The 20,545-nt window shown below is 32.6% G+C and overlaps 2 protein-coding genes across 5 annotated transcripts in view; both read right to left on the minus strand.

Moving 5' to 3' along the window:
* Positions 1–598: 598 nt before the first annotated feature.
* Positions 599–7,630, minus strand: LOC143047163 (uncharacterized). Its single transcript, XM_076220133.1, has 4 exons — positions 7,544–7,630; positions 5,455–5,517; positions 4,476–4,660; positions 599–3,981 (listed from the first exon to the last, which is right to left on the minus strand). Exons 2-4 carry the CDS (start codon positions 5,472–5,474, stop codon positions 3,683–3,685), a joined length of 504 nt encoding a protein of 167 aa, XP_076076248.1. The 5' UTR covers positions 5,475–5,517; positions 7,544–7,630; the 3' UTR covers positions 599–3,682.
* A 319-nt stretch (positions 7,631–7,949) lies between these two features.
* LOC143047159 (uncharacterized) overlaps positions 7,950–20,545 on the minus strand; it is a 33,214-nt gene continuing 20,618 nt past the window's right edge. The window contains exons 8-13 of one of the 4 annotated variants that reach the window (XM_076220125.1): positions 12,013–12,108; positions 11,573–11,808; positions 10,790–10,918; positions 9,241–9,346; positions 8,649–8,732; positions 7,950–8,002 (exon numbers count right to left, since the gene is read on the minus strand). In XM_076220125.1, the coding sequence (XP_076076240.1) occupies positions 10,849–10,918; positions 11,573–11,808; positions 12,013–12,108 (402 nt within the window). In that variant the 3' untranslated portion in view covers positions 7,950–8,002; positions 8,649–8,732; positions 9,241–9,346; positions 10,790–10,848. Of the gene's footprint in view, positions 8,003–8,648; positions 8,733–9,240; positions 9,347–10,789; positions 10,919–11,568; positions 11,809–12,006; positions 12,109–20,545 lie in introns of those variants that run through there. The other 3 variants (XM_076220124.1, XM_076220128.1, XM_076220127.1) reach the window with 3 other exon arrangements.

Below are 20,545 nucleotides of genomic sequence, written 5' to 3' on the forward strand. Positions count from 1 at the left end.
CCAATTACTCATATTGTCCGGAACAGTTATATCATATTGATTTAGATATACACATATTGTTAGGTGTAGGTCCAAGTCGTCGATTATGGAAATGAGATCTTAAGACTGGTTTCTTGAGTGATAATTATGGTATTTTAACTTTGGGTGTCCTTTTCCTTGTATTTACACCAATATTCAATATTCCAATTTATTACACATATATGAATGATAAACTATGCTGGTCTCTGCAAGTGGAGTCATGTGAGAGTTAAGCATGTTATTTCATGCTGGTTTCAGTTCATGAATTGGAAGATAAGTACATTATGTCTTTGACGAAGAGTTGCCTCAATATCACCCACACTTCATATTATTTTTATAGTCATTTATTGTGGTTCCATATTTTTCTCTTCCAAGATACCATAAGCAATTGTTGACATATTATATGTAGGAAATAATTGTATGGTGTCAGCTGTCGGAATTAGACCTTGACTCAAGATTCAAGTAACATTAGTCACTGGAACAATTTTCTTTGATATACACTAAAAGACGGGCAAAAAAAAATTTACCATCCTGTCTCAAGTCTGCATAATTACTATTCAATGTAAAGAACAACATTGGGTATAGGTTACATAAATTTATTTATAAAGATATTTAGGTTCCTTAAAGTTGTTAAACATCTGTACAATATCATTAAATCAAAAACAATCAAGCAATAAAAGTGTTAAAAAGCAGTTTGATTTGCAGCAGGCCAAGTTTACAGGCTTATTCCATCCATGCCAGGAACTTACAACCTTACGACCTTTCACATTGCGCCAGGGGGTTATATCCTGTTCTGCAAATCATTACATGCAATCCCCCTCCCAACTTTCATTAAATTTCTACCTGAAATATATTAACAGCAAGTTTTTTTACCAAAACAAACATCTCTATAGTCAAGAATGTTATTAGTTCTATATTAAACCAGATGCTCCGCAGGGCGCAGCTTTATACGACCGCAGAGGTTGAACCCTGAACAGTTGAGGAAAGTATGGACACAACATTCAAGCTGGATTCAGCTCTAAATTTGGATTGTGATTAAATAGTTGACACAGCATAGGTTTCTGTCACAGAATGAATGTGGTCTAATGAACTTAAAAAAAAAAAATTGCCTTTGAGCAATTCACTATGCTGTTGAATAATAATCCTCTCAAAAAATATTTGAAGAAATTTTATTTTTATTTATGAAATCTGAAATGAGAAAAACTTTCCCTTATTCCAAAACTGATCTCAATTCAAATTTCTAATGGAGTTTGCAACAATAACTGCTCATTTAAATACATCATACAATATTAAAATGTAAAAAAAAGTGCTTGTTATCACTGAATGGTAAAGATTGTTTTAATTTATGAGTTGGTAGTAATGGTGAAAATACATTGATTATTGTATAAAACAATGATTTAAGTTGATTCAACTACTATTCTGGACAAAGAAAGATAACTCAAATTTACAAAGAATATTGAAAATATCTTGTTATTGCACAAATATCTATTCTGGACAAAGAAAGATAACTCCAATTGAAAATTGCTTGCTATTGCACAATATTGTGAAATTAGATATTTCTTGCTATTGCGCAATACTGTCAATTGAAGATTTCTTGCTATTGAACAATACTGTGCAATTGAAAATTTCTTGCTATTGCACAATACTGTACAATTGAAGATTTCTTGCTACTGCTGAATACTGTGCAATTGAAAATTTCTTGCTATTGCACAATACTTAATAATTTTGAATCCTGATTTGGACCAACTTGAAAACTTTGCCCATAATCAAAAATCTAAGTACATATTTAGATTCAGCATATCAAAGAAGCCCAAGAATTTAATTTTTGTTAAAATCAAACTTAGTTTAATTTTGGACCCTTTGGACCTTAATGAAAACCAATTTGAAAACAGGACCAAAAATTAAGAATCTACTAACACAGTTAGATTTGGCATATCAAAGAACCCCAATTATTCAATTTTTGATGAAATCAAACAAAGTTTAATTTTGGACCCCGATTTGGACCAACTTGAAAACTGGGCCAATAATAAAAAATCTAAGTACATTTTTTAGATTCAGCATATCAAAGAACCCCAAAGATTAAATTTTTGTTAAAATTAAACTAAGTTTAATTTTGGACCCTTTAGACCTTAATGTAGACCAATTTGAAAACGGGACCAAAAATTAAAAATCTACATACACAGTTAGATTCGGCATATCAAAGAACCCCAATTATTCAATTTTTGATGAAATCAAACAAAGTTTAGTTTTGGACCCTTTGGGCCCCTTATTCCCAAACTGTTGGGACCAAAACTCCCAAAATCAATCCCAACCTTCCTTTTGTGTTCATAAACCTTGTGTTTAAATTTCATTGATTTCTATTCACTTATACTAAAGTTATTGTGTAAAAACCAAGAATAATGCTTATTTGGGCCCTTTTTTGGCCCCTTATTCCTAAACAGTTAGAACAAAAACTCCCAAAATCAATCCCAACCTTCCTTTTGTGGTAATAAACCTTGTGTCAAAATTTCATAGATTTCTATTTACTTAAACTAAAGTTATAGTGCGAAAACCAAGAAAATGCTTATTTGGGCCCTTTTTGGCCCCTTATTCCTAAAATATTGGGACCAAAACTCCCAAAATCAATCCCAGCCTTCCTTTTGTGGTCATAAACCTTGTGTTATAATTTCATAGATTTCTATTCACTTTTACTTAAGTTAGAGTGCGAAAACTAAAAGTATTCGGACGACGACGACGACGACGACGCAGACGACGACACCAACGTGATAGCAATATACGACGAAAATTTTTTCAAATTTTGCGGTCGTATAAAAATTAAAACAATAATGTTTAGGGTTACTTTTAATTTATCATCATCAAGCAACACAAGTATTTTGTGATTACAACCAATTCACATGATCTATTCAGACATATTTAAACTGCATATAATTCTTTAACATTTGCACATTAACTTGTCCAGATTGTATTAATTCCAAAACAATCAATAAATAAAAGTTTTAAAAAGCATAGTTTGATTTGCAGCAGGCCAAGTTTACAGGCTTGTTCCATCCATGCCAGGGACTTATAACCTTACGACCTTTCACAGTGCACCAGGGGGTTATATCCTGTTCTGCAAATCATTTTATGCACCCACTCCTAAAATTTCAACCTGATTAATCTCAACAGCAAGTTCCTCTAAATAGTAAAATCAACAACTCATTTGTTTTAATAACCTTTCTATATTGCAAAATTTATGAATAAAAAATAATTTTAACTTTAGACGGCACACCAATAAGAACAAAAGGCATGAAAATTAAAGAATATTAATAAACTTTTTAAAAAAAATCATCTTTTTTTAACCAGGTACATTTTCTGACATGATTTATTTTAAAAGCTTCTTCTGTTGAAATTGATCTAATCTAACACTAAAAAATTATTGTTCTCAATTTCCTAAAAAAATATTGTTATTTCTTCTTCGGTTGGTAAATTTAAGGATCTTGACAATTCAGTATTCAATTTATCATGAACTATTCTTGGTACAATAGAAACATCTGTAACAGTGTGTTCAAATAATGTGAAACATGAATGAAAAAGAGTTTCAATATTAAAATGTTTTACAAACAGGTAATTAATTTTGCCTAAATGGAACCGGTTTTCTTCTAAAGGTAAAAGATTGTTGATTGTGTCAATAATTTTCCTTACTCTGTTTACTTAAATAAAGTAAATATTTTTTTATTTCAATGTCAATATTATTCCTTTCTTCTTCTGCATGGTCAATCAAACATTTGGACTGAACAGCCTTTTGTTGGTTTTCAGATATCTTTCTCGATTCCAACTGATTATATATTTCTGATTCTAGTGACAAAAATTGTTTAGAATCCAAATTTGTGTTGTTAATAGCATTCAGTTTGTCCACTTCTTTTTTTATCTTTAGAAAGTTGCTCGAGAACTGTTTGCTTATACGGATTCCAATGGCTTGACCCTCTGAAAAATTGAAATAACAAATTATATATTGGCTCTCAGAAAAAAGGACATAACACTGAAAAAATAATGTTAACATGTGATTTTTGTGTCAAGTAAAACAGTAAATAGAGAGTTGTACAGAAAATATTTGAGAACAATTCGCAATGAAAAGCATGGTTATATGACACTTGATTCTGAATTTTGAAGAACTCATTTGTTGTTTGAGAAAAATGCAATAAAAAATTCCTATATGGCTATTTACAAATAGTTACCGAGAGGTAAACCTTAAAATTTAACACATTGTTTAGCTTGACGTATAAAGCTTGAATCACAAACTCTTAGAAAGCCATACATAATTACAGAAAAAAAAATGTTAATTCATTGAAAATTGAATTGAAATTATAAATTTGACTCTATGGGTGATTAATTAAGTTTTGAATTGTCTACCATTGGTACCATGTAAGTTTAAATGGAACAGCTCTTATGAATATAATACTTGTTATACATTTTCATACCTGCATATTTCTTCATCAAGCTAGACAAATATTGCCGGTCAGTTGCAAGTTCCTTTAATTTGACTAAACATGCGCTTTTTCTCTTTGTCTGAGCTGATTCTAAAAGCAGTTGTCCTTGATCTGAAGTAAGCTGAAGCTGGGTGAAATTTGTTTTTTTCTTCAACTTTGAACAATCTGATATTAGCCTAGAAAAGAAGACATTATAATAGAACAAATGAATTTTGTTTTTAAGTGGGGTTAAAATTTCACTCCATAATGTAAAATTGAAAACTTATAACATTTTTAATTATTGCACAACTAAACTGTAATCACAAGTGTATTTAGTGTAAGATCTAATGATCAACAGATAAAGTATCATCACATGTTTTAAGTGCAACCCTTACAAATAAAAAAAAATAAACCATTTTTTTTTTTTAAGTTGAAATTAAAAGTTGAAGTGTCCATCCATTTGCAGTTGAGTTTTTTATGTTTTTTTTTTAAAGTTTGAAGGTTAAATACATTTCTTCAGTTGTATAGGTTATATGTCCATGAGCTGATATTTGAAAAGTTCACAGATTTAAGGACGACATCAAAAGTTCAATGAAGATAAAAAAAACTTTATTCACATAGTTTTTTCACTGAACCCCCTCCCCCTCTCTAAACTTGATTTGGAAAAAATTGATTGACCCATATGGATATCTTGCAGCAGTTCAACCCCCACCCCCAAACTATTTAAATTAAGTTTTTTTTTTTATCTTGCATTGATCTTTTGATGCCATCCCTTAATGAATGTAATGATATCCATATTCACATTAATGCATGTACACATTTTTTCCCAAAGCATGTTTCATCTATGACAAACAATCATCAACAAATGCCAGAAAACTTTGTAATGTCTCTGTATGATTGCAGAAAAGGTGAAGGTGCTAGTGCTTACAAAATAATAAGGAATATAACAATAATATTTTAAAAATGTTACATATATATGTGTCAAATTCACCTTTCAATGTGTCTTTCCATTTCCACCTTTTCATCATCTGCTTCAGTTACATCTAATAGTTGCCTGTAAAAAAAACCACAATAGTGTCACAACAATGCACAAGCCATGGTCCTTTTTTGCAAAATACTCAGATATACCACTAATGTCCAACAATTTCAATAAGTTACTTCCTAAATAACAGAAATAAAATGATGTAGTCAGCTAGTTCTACAATAAGAGTTGGTTGGCTTACTGTAACATACATATATTCTGTTTTGGGTTTGATTTAAGACTTATTCTAACGCTGATTTTGGGCATTTTAAGGCAGCCAGTCATTTAAGATAGGAGTCAAGTGGAGCAGCAAAAATGGGCTTAAACTCCTGACCTCCATGTTGACTCACTAGTGATTATAGTAATAACTTAAATCACTCAGCCATCAAAGTTCCAATTTTGTTTTGGCCTTCAGGAAAAAGTTCTAGATAACATTATATTCTGTCATAAGATCATGTTAGTTTTTAAAAATAGCTTTTAAGAACATAAACCCTCAATCCACTTTTGTTTTGTTTATTTCACAATGGGTTCTAAATGTTTTAAAAGGATGAGCCGCATGATTTGTTTTTCATTCAAGTTCTCAATTCAACTGCTTGAAACTCACTTTTTGGATTCGATCTGATGCAGGAGTTCAGCATACTACTCATCTGTAGTCAAAGGCAGAGCTAAATGAATAAATTTAAAGAACTAGTATAATATATTTAAAAATAAATAATATAAAGTTGCCTGCATTTTTCCAAAAATTGAAAAGATTGTGAGGTAATAGTATTAAGTGTATTTTGTGTTACTGTACTAATTTTCAACCAATATCTTAGATCATTCTTCATAGAAAGTAAATTAACCTGTCAAGGCTTTTACTTTGAATGAGTGGCAAATGTGTAGTAGGTGCAGGATGTTGCTGCACAACAAATCTAAACATTAATTACACCCTACAACTCAAAATTATAAAATCTTTCTTATAGAAGGCTACCAATGAAAACTATTATAAAGTTTACTTCCCAAAGTCTTTCCTGTAAACTGCATATTGAATCACGCTTAGGCAAATATCTATGCAGAGGACTATGCATTATACCAGCCGTACCACAAAAAGCATTCATAATATTCCTCACCTTTCCTTTCTTTTCTGTTCAATTGTGTTTTCCATTCTTCCTTCCAGGTTTGAATCACATCTTTAGATTCTGTAATAGAGAAATAAGTTTTAAGTTCTGTCTACTCTTGAATAAATATGTTGGCCATGACGACTTGAAATTAAATCTCAGTCAAAAGTCTGGAACTGTTTAAAAACCGAGTTGTTCTTAAGAACCCTATAACAAAGAACAAAATTCATCTTATTTTGTACTTGAACATGATCAATTTTCCTAAAACTAAGCAAAGTTATATACATGTATAAGTGCACTTTGCATAAGGTCTATTTCTATCTGACGAAGCTCATATATTATCAATCAGCTTTTTTATGAGTAATTCTTTTACAAATTAATTTGACTATTATACTGCATTTTTAAAATTGGTAAAGATTCTGTCAATAAATATTACTCAATAAAATAACAAAAAAAGCATGTTATTATATGACTATAAAACAATAGTTAACTTTTGATTTTAGTTGAATATCATATCTCGGGTTAATAAATATGGATTCTTACATTGATCTGTTAGCATATTTTGATTCATCAAGTTAGCTAAAAATTTATGACCCTTAAAATCATCCAACAATCTCTGAGATCACCGTCATCAAAAGTCAATAATTGTATATTATCAATATAAATATATTGTTTGAGTGCCAGTGAGAAAAATACCTATGTATGTACTTCTTGAGAACTATATCTTGTATAATTTCATCAACAGGGTATCAAATTACTTGATATTAATTAAATAAAATGGGTTAACTTGCATTAAAATTAAACATTGCCTATAAAAGGCAAAATAATTCAGGCCAGCATGATAAAGGGGTAGGTTATTTTTTTTAATCTGAACTGATATGAACCAGCATGCATTTATGGATACCCATTTTATATTTCAAAATAATACAAATTTCAATAAATTGTTTTAAAGGTCATCCTACCTTTCATATCAACAAGAATTCCAGATATAATGGCCTCATTTTCTTTCAATATCTGCTCACATCGTTTCTTCTCTACCATTTTTTTTCCTGAAAAAAAAAAGAAAGTATATCTATGTTAAGAACCCTATTTTGAATTATAATATTGAGTCAAGGTAAAGGTGAAGAATGGAAACAAATTTTGGGACATGCTTACAGACAGGCATGGGTATATTTTTGGCTAGCATAAAGATGATTTTCATGTATATGAATTAAATGAAAATCTAATATTAGCTACATACCTAGATTCCATATTTGTTTTTCTGTTTGGTGCAACATGGCTTCCGTTAGTAGATCTTGCCTGTTATTGATAGTCATTTCTTTGGTTATTTTTCTAAAACCCCTCAGATAGGACCACAGCCTTTCAATTCCCTCTCCGTCTGTCAAACCTGTTCCGTCTGCAAATCTCTGACCATACATCAACTAATAAAAACATTCCAAAAGTTCCTAAAATTAACCTTACAACAACAACAGTATACAAGAAAGACTAAAATACATTAAAAAATATAACACCCAAAAAGTAACTCAATTGAATAAATCTGGAATCAAAAGCTAAAAATGTAATTGTCCCATTTTATTTGAATCAAGTTGTACCGGCACATTAAAACTAAAATCAACAAAATTTCTGAATTTTCTATTCAATTGCAGTTAGGGGAACAATTTTAACTTTTGAACAGCCTTTAAAATTTAAAATAGCACTAAAGAAATGCCCAAACAATTGTCTTGTTATCTTAGAACACAAAAATTTGGGAACGAAATTTGGGACACCAAACATGTCTGTGTAACATAAAATATTGTCCTCCATGAAATATTGTCTGTTGGACAAAATTGCATATGAAATATTGTCTGTTGGACAAAATTGCATATGAAATATTGTCTTAAGACATCATTGCATAATGAAATATTGTCAAGGACACTATTTCATTATAAAATATTGTGCTTGTCCATGAAATTTTGTCTATGCTCGGGTTGTTGTCTCTTTGGCACATTCCCCATTTTCATACAGATAAAAAAATTTGCTACCATCATCATATGACTAGGACATAATTCATAAAATTGATAAGTTTACCTGACATTCTGTATTGTGTGCAAAACTGTGAAAAACAGGGACAGCAAAGGAACATCTCTCTAAAACATCAATGTTATTAGTTTTCTGAAATGGAAAGAGTGTAAATTATGCAATTTATGTATACAAACAGCATAATATATATATATATACAAGTACGTCTAAACCAATGACAAACTCTATAACAGATTTTATCCATCAGGTCACCAGCAGGGATGGTGATATAAGGCTGACAATACATTCTGTATAGATAATTCGTTTAAAATCAGCCCAACAATGTCAGACATCCTTAAAAGAACAAAATATTTGCTTTCACAAATGTACAGATCTAGCATTGTTGGGCTGATGTTTAGACGATTTATATATATATGTGTGGGTTAAGTGTTTCCTTTCTTAGAAATATAGGCAGTATATACAGTTAATCAGTCAGAATCTTTCGTGTATATTTTATTTTGGAATCCAGAATACATGTAACTGATGTTGTTTTCAAAAGAAATAAATCACTTACTAATCCCATGAAGAATACTAAATAGGAAAAAAACTTTAAACAGTATATTTTTTTCAAACATCCATTAAACAAATTTTTAAAGATTACCTTCAAATGTTTATGCAACATACAGGCAATGTCATACATGACAACCAAATTATCTGATGACCTATTTTCCAATATACACTTTAACATATAGACTGGATAACTCAATCTGAAAAGAGAAAGAATTTAAAGAAGTTCTACATATAAACATACACAAAGATGGAAAATTTCACAATATTTATGGAAATATTTATTTACACCTTTAAGGTTAATTGTTAATTGTTTGAAAATCATATTTTTACAGTAAACAATCATACTGACTCTTACTTGCCCAAGGAAAGACTTGAAGACAAAAAAAGTATATGAATCAACTTGCACAAGCATTAGATACTAATAAAAAATGAACAATTATTTCAAATTTGCACATAATGTACGAAAATGCATAGAGAAAAAAAATATGGAGGAGAAACGAGAAACATGATGACGTCTCAATAATGCATTAAACAGAGTTCACGAAAATGGTCGGTCCTATCGGTCAAAATGAGGCTCGGACCAGTAATTTGAAACCTAGTGCCGATCCTGTTGACAGGTGTAAAAAACGGCCGTTGTAGTTTCTTTTTTATCGGTAATTAGTTGTACCGCAACTAATTCCAATATGGGTTTACATCGGTCTTCAGATGTACCTGCTGCTTATTTCCGGTACTGGTTTTCTGTTATAAACAAACTGAAACCTACGGAAAACTTAGTGCCGATCTACATGTGGCCTGCTAAATTTGTTCTTGGCAAACAATCGGCGATTGAAATCTTAGATGGAGATAACAAATACTGAGAAAATAATTCAGTTGATGAAATAGATAGCGAAGAGGACTTAAATAACAATCAGAAGAACAGAACTTGTCCTTCATTATTAATTTGTCTGTGGCTGTGAAAAATAAAACTAAAAATTTTAATAAAGATATTTTTGGATAAAATATGTTATAACTTTTATTTTATGATCAAATTGACAGATTTTTTAGGACTGGCAAAAAATTTTGTAGGACTGACAAATAATCTTGCTTTGTCGGTCCCATGACCGACGGGTCAAACGAAGTTTTCGCAAACTCTGATTAAATGCAAAGTTTTCATTTAAACAATGAAAATTAATATCCGCAAATGTGAATTAATGTGTTGTTCAGTCACTTAATTAATATTCATATCTATTAAAGTTCTTTGATTAGTTATTGTATAATTCTTGGGTGTGCACATAATTTGAAAATCTAAAATACACTTAAATTAGTTAAAAAAACCAGCTATAGAACTTTCGTCATATTTTGTTTTCATGATTACACGTTAAATGTGAATTTGGTTCTTATTTTCTGAATACCTTTTACCCAAGTCTAGTTAATAAAAAATGTATTATTCCACTGATGGATCATAACTACCATACACTGTCACAAGAAATTAAGATAACTTATTCTATTTGGTGCTTTACTGTCAAGAGCGTAATCATTGATAAATCTTCTGAGATCCCCATGATCAAGAAAATATAGGTCCAAAATGATATGATAAGTTAAAGTTTGTTCAAACAAATCAATTCAAAAAGAAATAATATAAATATATATTGGAAACTTACCTTAACACATATCGGACATTCTGTGGCAAAAGAAGATTCTGTTATGTTTGCTCGGGTATTCAGTGAATACCTATGGTAATTGTACTCAGTGAGGCAATCACCAACCACAGCTCTATATATGTTTTTTTCCTAAAAAAAAGAAGAGAAGAGAATTTTATTAAAACAGATTCAAATGAAGTAACCTGCTACACACTGTAAAGTCAATGCTGTAACCTCTTTTCTTAAGAAAATGAATTGTTTATGTTTGAATTTCTTTGATTATCAATAAAAAAAATAAGGTTTTAACAAATGTCTGATGGTGTAAGCTACTGAAAGCGAGTATTGTAAACAACAGGGCGACTTGTTTTCGCTTTGAGGGTCAGGCAAAGGGAACTGACGGTAGCGTGAGCCCTAAAACTAAACCAATGATCGCAAGAAGTTATATTGATATAATAATTTGGGTGTTATATTTGAAAGATGTTATTCTTATGTTTTATACCAAGTATTTACAATATACATTGATGAGGTTGAAAACAAATCTTAAAGTACCCACAATACACAGGGTATACCAGCATTTTTTTACAAACTTAATTTGCAAGATGTGAACCAAATATCCTTTCATTCTAGTCCAAAACCACAATTCCAATCTTTTTTCTTATTTTGTCTACATCTAGACAGCACATTGTGACAATAAATAATTTTAAAATATATCAACATTTTTATTGTCTATATTGATGCATTTCTAACAAATGAGTAATGTCAGAGACAAAACACTTTCCAACATCAGAAAACTGTTAAAATTACCTTACAACGTTGGAGATTAATTTGATGTAGTTGGAGTGCATAGCATCTAAAGCATCACAAAAAGATTTTGCAGGTAAACAGCACTCAAGTTGCAGAACAGACAATAGCTCCATAAATCTGAGATCAAAGCCAATTTTAGGGCTTGTAGGTGTAGCTGGCCATAAGCTGTAACGCAAAAAAAGTGACAGCAGGATCTTCACATCTGCATAGTTGGATTTTACATGTATGTTGTAAACCTGCAAAATGAGAAAAAATTATTAAATAAAGAAAAACTAGAGGCTCTAAAGAGTAATAAATTCAGTTTCTTCCCTTTCAAAATTATTATTTCAACTTTATAAAGTTAATTTCAATCAAGAAAAAGAGGATACTAAAGTAACCATACAAAACCCATTATTTGGAACTTTTATTTTGGGGCAGCATAAAAAAATATTTACCCTTACATCAACAGCATATATGGAAGTAGAGTATGATGATTCACAAATGTGGTCTTTCCTGGCAAGTTCATTAGTCATTTGAATAGGTACATACATGGTTTGCTGTAATAGAGGTAAAGTATGTAACTTACAAAACCTTTGAATAGACTTATTAAGAAGGGATATAATTACGATACTGTTGTCAAGTCATTAAAGATTGCATATTTTGGCGTTAATATTGAGTCACTGATAAGGTCTTTGCGTCGGAACTAAACACATTTATTCTAAAAACAGTTGTTGGCATGACACGGGTTATGTTCTTCTCATATATGTTATGATACTAAACCCCTAACGGGAAGGATTGTGCCTGATGTTCATATGATGAAATCATAATCTTTCAGTCAGTTTAATTGAAGTCTGGAACTGGCATGTCAGTTAACTGTTAGTAGTCTGTTGTTATTTATGTATTATTGTCATTTTGTTTATTTTCTTTTGTTACATCTTCTGACATCAGACTCGGACTTCTCTTGAACTGAATTTTAATGTGCGTATTGTTATGCGTTTACTTTTCTACATTGGTTAGAGCTATAGGGGGAGGGTTGAGATTTCACAAACATGTTTAACCCCGCCGCATTTTTGCGCCTGTCCCAAGTCAGGAGCCTCTGGCCTTTGTTAGTCTTGTATTATTTTAATTTTAGTTTCTTGTGTACAATTTGGAAATTAGTATGGCGTTCATTATCACTGTACTAGTATATATTTGTTTAGGGGCCAGCTGAAGGACGCCTCCGGGTGCGGGAATTTCTCGCTACATTGAAGACCTGTTGGTGACCTTCTGCTGTTGTTTTTTTATTTGGTCAGGTTGTTGTCTCTTTGACACATTCCCCATTTCCATTCTCAATTTTATATAAATTATAGTATTATTGTATGAGGTTAATACGATCAAATATAAACCTGAAAAAGATATATTAACACAAGACAAAGTCACAATCAAAATTTTTTGGGTTTGCCCAAACCCTACCCAAAGGTTGAGACAGTGGGTAGGTAGGTAGGCATTTTCTTTTTTTTTTCAAAAAGAGAAATTGAAGTATCTGGTGTTTATTAGTCTTCCATGTCTATCTGATTAAAAAAAAACTTCTTCAGATCAGGACAATAAAAGAATTTGAGTAGGCAGCTTTTTTCTGGGTAGGTAGCGTTTGGACAAACAAAACTATTCTTTTTTATGGAATAAAAAATCTTTAGATCAATATACATTGTATCTTGTAGGCTATTAGAACAATTAGTCCAGCAGCTGAGTCCAATATTTTGGGACAATTGATCACTTAATGGTAAAAGCATGAAATTTTGCACAGTGTTAGTTATGATGCTTATAAACATTTTTGGATATGGAGCCATACAAAAAAAATCCACAATGGCCGCCAATTTCAAAATGGCTGCCAACAGTGATGAAGCTGAGTCCAAAAATATAGTATTATTTATCATTAGAAAATAAAAGCACAAAACTTCGCATATTGCTGGTTATGATGGTAATTAATATTTTCTGAATATGGAAAAATAAAAAAATAATTCTATAATGGCCGCCAATTCAAAATGGCCGCCCACAGTCATGAGACAGAGTCCAAAAATAAAGTATAATTTATCAATTGAAAATAAAAGCACACCACTTTGCATATTGCTAGTAATGATGCTTATTAATCTTAACGAAGATTGAACAATCAAAAATAATCTCAAAATGGCCGACAAATTCAAAGTGGCGGCCAACAGTCATTAGGCAGAATAAAAAAAAATTGGTTTAATTGAACATTTGAAAATAAAAGCACAAAACTTTGTATATTGCATATGATGCTAATTTATCTTTTCCGAATATGGAAAACAATTCGATAATGGCCGACAAATTCAAAATGGCCGCCAAAAGTCTTATTTTCAAACATTATATCGTGTATATCTAGAAAGCCATTAACAATCAACAAATAGTTGTGTTTTGCGAAAATTTCAAGATTTCAGGTTATCATCTTGAATTACATACATTTTGTTTGTCTTTTTGACTTTTGTTATTCAAGCGTCACTGATACGTCATTTGTAGACGAAACACGCGTCTGGCATACAGAAGTTATCCACAAGGAATATATAAACAAATTTACGATCATAGTTCTTACAACATGGCTACTGAAAAGACATTCAGGGTATCAAGTGTAGAATATGACAAACCAACTAAATCAAATAATATTGATTGGGCAAATTGCATCCTATGCCAAGAAATTATAGATGAAAAACTGATATGCCCATTTGGTTCTAAACGTCTCAATGTTGGGGCTGGTTATCAATCTTTAGCTGACAATATTAAGAAGTTTCATGCATTGCGATTAATGCCTGAAGGCATTAATGTGTGCATTGAAAACTTAGATGAGGGATCTGGAATAGCACAGTCTTTCATTGACCACAAGGCATGTTGGCATAAATCTTGCAACTTAAAACTGAACAGGACAAAGTTAAATAGAGCAGAAAAACGAACATCACGTGAGAGTATAGATGAAGCCACCACATCTCAAAAAAAAACTAGACATAGCTTTTCCGTTCAGTCCACCAGTAACCCGTCTGTGTGCTTTTTCTGTAATGAAAATGGCCAAGAAGCCCTTCACGAGTCCTCAACATTTGGACAAGATACACGTGTGAGAGAATGTGCAGTAAAATTAAATGACACATTGTTGCTTGCAAAGTTAAGTGCTGGTGATCTAATTGCACAGGAGGCAAAGTACCACTCTAAATGTTTAGTTTCCCTATATAATCCTGCATCTCGAATTGAAATGAAAAATGATAATGTCGAATCTAAGAAAGAAAGGCAAATCCATGGCATTGCATTTTCAGAACTAGTCTCTTACATAAATGAAACAAGGTCATGCGATGAGACCATAAGTGTTTACAAATTGTCAGATCTATGTAAACTGTATACGGAAAGAATAACATGTCTAGGTGCAGATGTTTCATCTAGGGTTAATAGTTCACGACTAAAAGACAGAATTGTATCTAATTTCCCAGACTTAGATGCTTACAAACAAGGCCGTGAAAACATTCTTGCTTTCAAAGATGACATTGGTCCTGCATTGAAGAGAGTCTGCTTAGAAGACTTTGATAATGAGTTTGTCAACATATCAAAAGCAGCTACGTTTGTTCGTAAAGATATTTTCGCATCAAATTCAGAATTCAAAGGAACCTTCCCACAGGGATGTCAGGAAGCTTCTGTACCCCAGTCATTGCTTTCTTTAATCAGTATGATTCAGTTTGGACCCAACATTCAGGACCGTTCCTATTCTCAGTCGACATTAACAATAGCACAGCTTCTGATGTATAGTTGTACAAAGAAACAATCCAACCGTCACATGAAAGATCATGAACCTCCAGTTTGTGCTTATTTGGGAGTCATGATCCACTGTAAGACTAGAAAACGTGATCTAGTAGATACTTTCTTCAAACTTGGACTGTCTGTCTCCTACGATCGAGTGTTAGAAATTTCTACTTCAATGGCCAATGATGCTTGACGTCGTTTAATATGTTCAAGAAGGTATTGTTTGCCCTACCAATCTATTTCAAAATGTATTCACTTCATCTGCTGTAGACAACATTGATCACAATCCAAGCAGTATATCGTCAAAAGATTCATTCCATGGTACAGGTATATCTTTATTCCAACATATTTCAGAGGATGCTCAAGGCGTTGTTCAAGCATTGGACCAATCTGAAACTATGTTGAAATGTCAGTCAAAGAGAGTTTCTCTTTTACCAGAGAGTTATTCAAATCTTCCACCAGCTGTACTAAGATTCAACGAACCAGATATTCCATTAGTTGAAGGAGAACTTTCAATTGATATGTTCTCATTCCCAGCTGCATTAAAAGGGGAATTCAAATGGCTGAAACATGTTGCAGAAAATTCAAGTGTTAGGGCTACAGTGGGTACAAATATTTCATGGTCCGCCTATCATGCTGCAGTCCTGCCAGATGGGAATAAATTACCAGCAGTGTCTGCCCTTTTACCTCTGTTTCATGAGCAAGCAAAATCTGTTGCAATGATACGACACTCATTGAACATAATTCGTAGCGCTGTTAGAAAGCTAAATCCAGGCCAAACTCCAGTTGTTGCTTTTGACCAACCCCTTTTCACTGTAGCAAAACTAATACAGTGGTGAGGATCACTTTGTTATGATGTTCGGTGGCCTACACATAGAAATGGCTGCGTTCAAAGCACTTTGAAGTTGGCTTGAAGATAGTGGATGGACTAGTGTGTTAGTAAATGCACAGGTTACATCACCAGGTACAGCTGATTCATTCCTAAAGGCATCTCATGTTACAACCAGATGCTCCGCAGGGCGTAGCTTTATACGACCGCAGAGGTTGAACCCTGAACGGTTGGGGCAAGTATGGACACAACATTCAAGCTGGATTCAGCTCTAAATTTGGATTGTGATTAAATAGTTGACACAGCATAGGTTTCTGACACAGAATGAATGTGTTTTAATGAACCTAAAATTTTTGTTTTCTCTTAGAGCAATTCACTATGCTGTTGAATATTAATCCTCTCAAAAAAATGTTTGAAGAAATTTTCTTTTTTATCTATGAAATTTCAAATGAGAAAAATTGAACCCAATTTTTTTAATCACATCCCCCTTTCCCTTATTCCAAAACTAATCTCAATTAAAATTTCTAATGGAGTTTGCAACAATAACTACTCATTTAAATACATCATAAAATATTAAGATGTAAAAAAACTGCTTGTTATCACTGAATGGTAAAGATTATTTTAATTTATCAGTTGGTAGTAAAAAGTGAATATACATTGTATATTGTATATAACAAAGATTTAAGTTGATTCTGGACAAAGAAAGATAACTCCAATTAAAAAAAAATCTTGCTATTGCAGAATATTTTGCAATTAGATATTTCTTGCTTACTATTCTGGACAAAGAAAGATAACTCTAATTAAAAAAAAATTTGCTATTTCACAATATTGTGCAATTAGATATTTCTTGCCATTGCGCAATACTGTGCAATTGAAAAGACTTGCTATTGCACAATACTTAATATAATAATTTTAGATCCTGATTTGGACCAACTTGAAAACTGGGCCCATAATAAAAAATCTAAGTACATTTTTGGATTCAGCATATCAAAGAACCCCAAGATTTCAATTTTTGTTAAAATCAGACTAAGTTTAATTTTGGACCCTTTGGACTTTAGTGTAGACCAATTTGAAAACAGGACCAAAAATGAAGAATCTACATACACAGTTAGATTTGGTATATCAAAGAACCCCATTTATTCAATTTTAATTTTGGACCCCGATTTATACCAACTTGAAAACTGGGCCAATAATCAAGAATCTAAGTACATTTTTAGATTCAGCATATCAAAGAACCTAACTGATTCATTTTTTGTCAAAATCAAACTAAGTTTAATTTTGGACCCTTTGGACCTTAATGTAGACCAATTTGAAAACGGGACCAAAAGATAAGAATCTACATACACAGTCATGACAGTTAGATTCGGCATATCAAAGAACCCCAATTATTCAATTTTGATGAAATCAAACAAAGTTTAATTTTGGACCCTTTGGGCCCCTTATTCTGTTGGAACCAAAACTCCCAAAATCAATACCAACCTTCCTTTTATGGTCATAAACCTTGTGTTTAAATTTCATAGATTTCTATTTACTTATACTAACGTTATGGTGCGAAAACCAAGAAAAATGCTTATTTGGGTCCCTTTTTTGCCCCTAATTCCTAAACTGTTGGGACCTAAACTCCCAAAATCAATACCAACCTTCCTTTTGTAGTCATTAACATTGTATTTAAATTTCATTGATTTCTATTTACTTAAACTAAAGTTATTGTGCGAAAACCAAGAATAATGCTTATTTGGGCCCTTTTTTGGCCCCTAATTCCTAAACTGTTGAAACCAAAACTCCCAAAATCAATCCCAACCGTTCTTTTGTGGTCATAAACCTTGTGTCAAAATTTCATAGATTTCTATTGACTTAAACTAAAGTTATAGTGCGAAAACCAAGAAAATGCTTATTTGGGCCCTTTTTGGCCCCTAATTCCTAAAATATTGGGACCAAAACTCCCAAAATCAATACCAACCTCCCTTTTGTGGTCATAAACCTTGTGTTAAAATTTCATAGATTTCCATTCACTTTTACTAAAGTTAGAGTGCGAAAACTAAAAGTATTCGGACGACGACGACGACGACGATGACGCCAACGTGATAGCAATATACGACGAAAAATTTTTCAAATTTTGCGGTCATATAAAAACACGTAGAGTACACCAAGTTACAGCATGCACACTTTACCGTCTATTGTCAAATGCTTACTGTCAATACAAAGATGTTTTGAGGGATGATGAGGTTACCTTAGAATTTGAAGACTGGTGTTTGGAACGATCTAAAGAATCTCCTCATTTTAAATTTTGGTATACAACTCTCCGATTTGAATTGACAGTATTAATATTTATAAGGTCTATACGTGAGGCTAACTTTTCATTATATATTGAAGCTCTCTCAAAGATCATTCCTTGGTTTTTTGCCTTGGATCACACCAACTATTCACGATGGCTACCAATTCATCTGTGTGATATGGTTCAGTTACCAAAAACGAACCCAGAAACCCACAGAGCATTCCTTGAGGGCAACTTTGTTGTCAACAAGACCAAGAAGAAATTTTCCTGTATGGCTATTGATCAAGCCCACGAACAAAATAATGCTTGTGTTAAAGCAAATGGTGGTGCTGTTGGGTTGACGGAAAATCTAGGGGCGCTTCGTAGATGGATGGTTGCAGGGCCTGAAATGGCTAGGTTGGTAAATGAATTTGAAAATGTCACTGAATGCTTTGTGAACACTAACGCATCTAATAAACTTCATCATGAACAAACATTATCCTTTCAAGAATCTTTCCGAAATGACATTGTGTCTTTGTATGATGTAATTGATGATCTTGGAAATCCGTTTTTAGAGACAAGTAAGGATTTGCTTGTATTAGATTCGAAGAACATTGTTGACATATCAGTTGTTAAAACTGTTAACACAATAGAATCATTGGGACAAGAACAGTTTGAAAAGTATATGAAAGAACGCCTTGTTGATCGAACAACGTCTGTCTTTGATACCATCAAGAGGAATAAGTTACCACTTTTTCAAACACCACCTCCTGCAAAGAAAACGTCTACGACAGATCACAAGCTAATGGCTTTGAAAAGTAATTGTTCTTTATTTTCAAGATTGTATATTGCTTGTCAATCAAGAGATGGAAACCTTGACGATTTCTTCAGACATGAGAATCATGCTTTCCCTCCATTGCTTAGTCAAAATGGTACTATACGTCTAGGAACAAAAGCTGACCTTCTTTCAAAATGTCTGGAGAGGTTAACCCCTCCAACAGATGTTAAACCTGTAGTGTCGTCTGTTATTCTTGATGGATCTGCAGTTGTTAATATGCTTAAGCCTGTCAATATCAAATCATTTAATGAATACGCTTTAAAAGTGTTTATACCGTATATTCAGAATATTGGAAAAGATGTACAAAGAATTGACATTGTATTTGACACATACATTGACAATAGCTTAAAGGCATCTACTCGAGGAAAACGTGGGAAGGGTATTCGAAGACGAGTTCAAGATGAAACAAATGTACCAGGAAATTGGCAGGAATTCTTGCGCCTAGATGAAAATAAAATTGAGTTGTTTCATTTTCTCGCTGATAAAATAACCAGTGCTGGTATCGACAATGAGATCGTAGTAACTGACAAGATCAACGCCCTTGGAAATACTGCAGAACACAGCTATGAATTGTTAAGCCAATGTTCACACGAGGAAGCTGATACTAGAATGTTGTTGCATGCCTTAGATGCTTCCCTGAAAGGCCACAACAGAATACTGATCAGAACAGTTGACACAGATGTTGTTGTCTTGTCTGTCTCTTGTTTCAACAGACTGCAAATTGAACAGCTGTGGATAGGTTTTGGCACTGGAAAGAACTTCCGATATATTTCAGTTCATAGATTGTGCCTTGCTCTAGGACCATTGAAATCGAAAGTCTTTCCACTGTTCCATGCTTTTACCGGTTGTGACACAGTCTCAGCTTTTTCTGGGAAAGGTAAGAAATTAGCATGGGACACATGGTCCGTATATGAGGAGTTGTCAGATGCATTTCTGCAGATTATTGAGAATCCAAATGAAGTGGAAATTTTAAAAGTGTTGAAAGTAATAGAACGGTATGTTGTTCTTTTGTATGATCGGTCTAGTACAGCTCAAACGGTGAATGAGTTAAGAAAACAGTTATTCACACAAAAGACAAGAACAATTGACAATATTCCTCCAACAAGAGATGCACTTCTTCAACATACGAAACGTGCAGTTTACCAAGGTAGTGTTATTTGGGGAAATTGTCTAGTTGCAAATCCAGGTATGCCATCACCAGATTTATTTGGTTGGCAAAAACTTGATGGTACTTGGGTACCATTCTGGTCTGTGCTTGCTGAAGCTTCAATGTCATGCCAAGAGCTCATCCACTGTGGC

Source organism: Mytilus galloprovincialis, chromosome 10 (assembly GCF_965363235.1).
Source record: "Mytilus galloprovincialis chromosome 10, xbMytGall1.hap1.1, whole genome shotgun sequence".
Taxonomy (NCBI): Eukaryota; Metazoa; Mollusca; class Bivalvia; order Mytilida; family Mytilidae; genus Mytilus; species Mytilus galloprovincialis.

What these genes read in the sequence shown, in the direction of transcription:
- LOC143047163 (XM_076220133.1), bottom strand. Translation starts at nt 5,474, where the DNA reads ATGGAAAGACACATTGAAAG. An exon ending in ATGGAAAGACACATTGAAAG is followed by an intron (nt 4,661 to 5,454) that starts GTGAATTTGACA and finishes CTTCTTTTCTAG; the next exon opens with GCTAATATCAGATTGTTCAA. An exon ending in CTTGATGAAGAAATATGCAG is followed by an intron (nt 3,982 to 4,475) that starts GTATGAAAATGT and finishes TCAATTTTTCAG; the next exon opens with AGGGTCAAGCCATTGGAATC.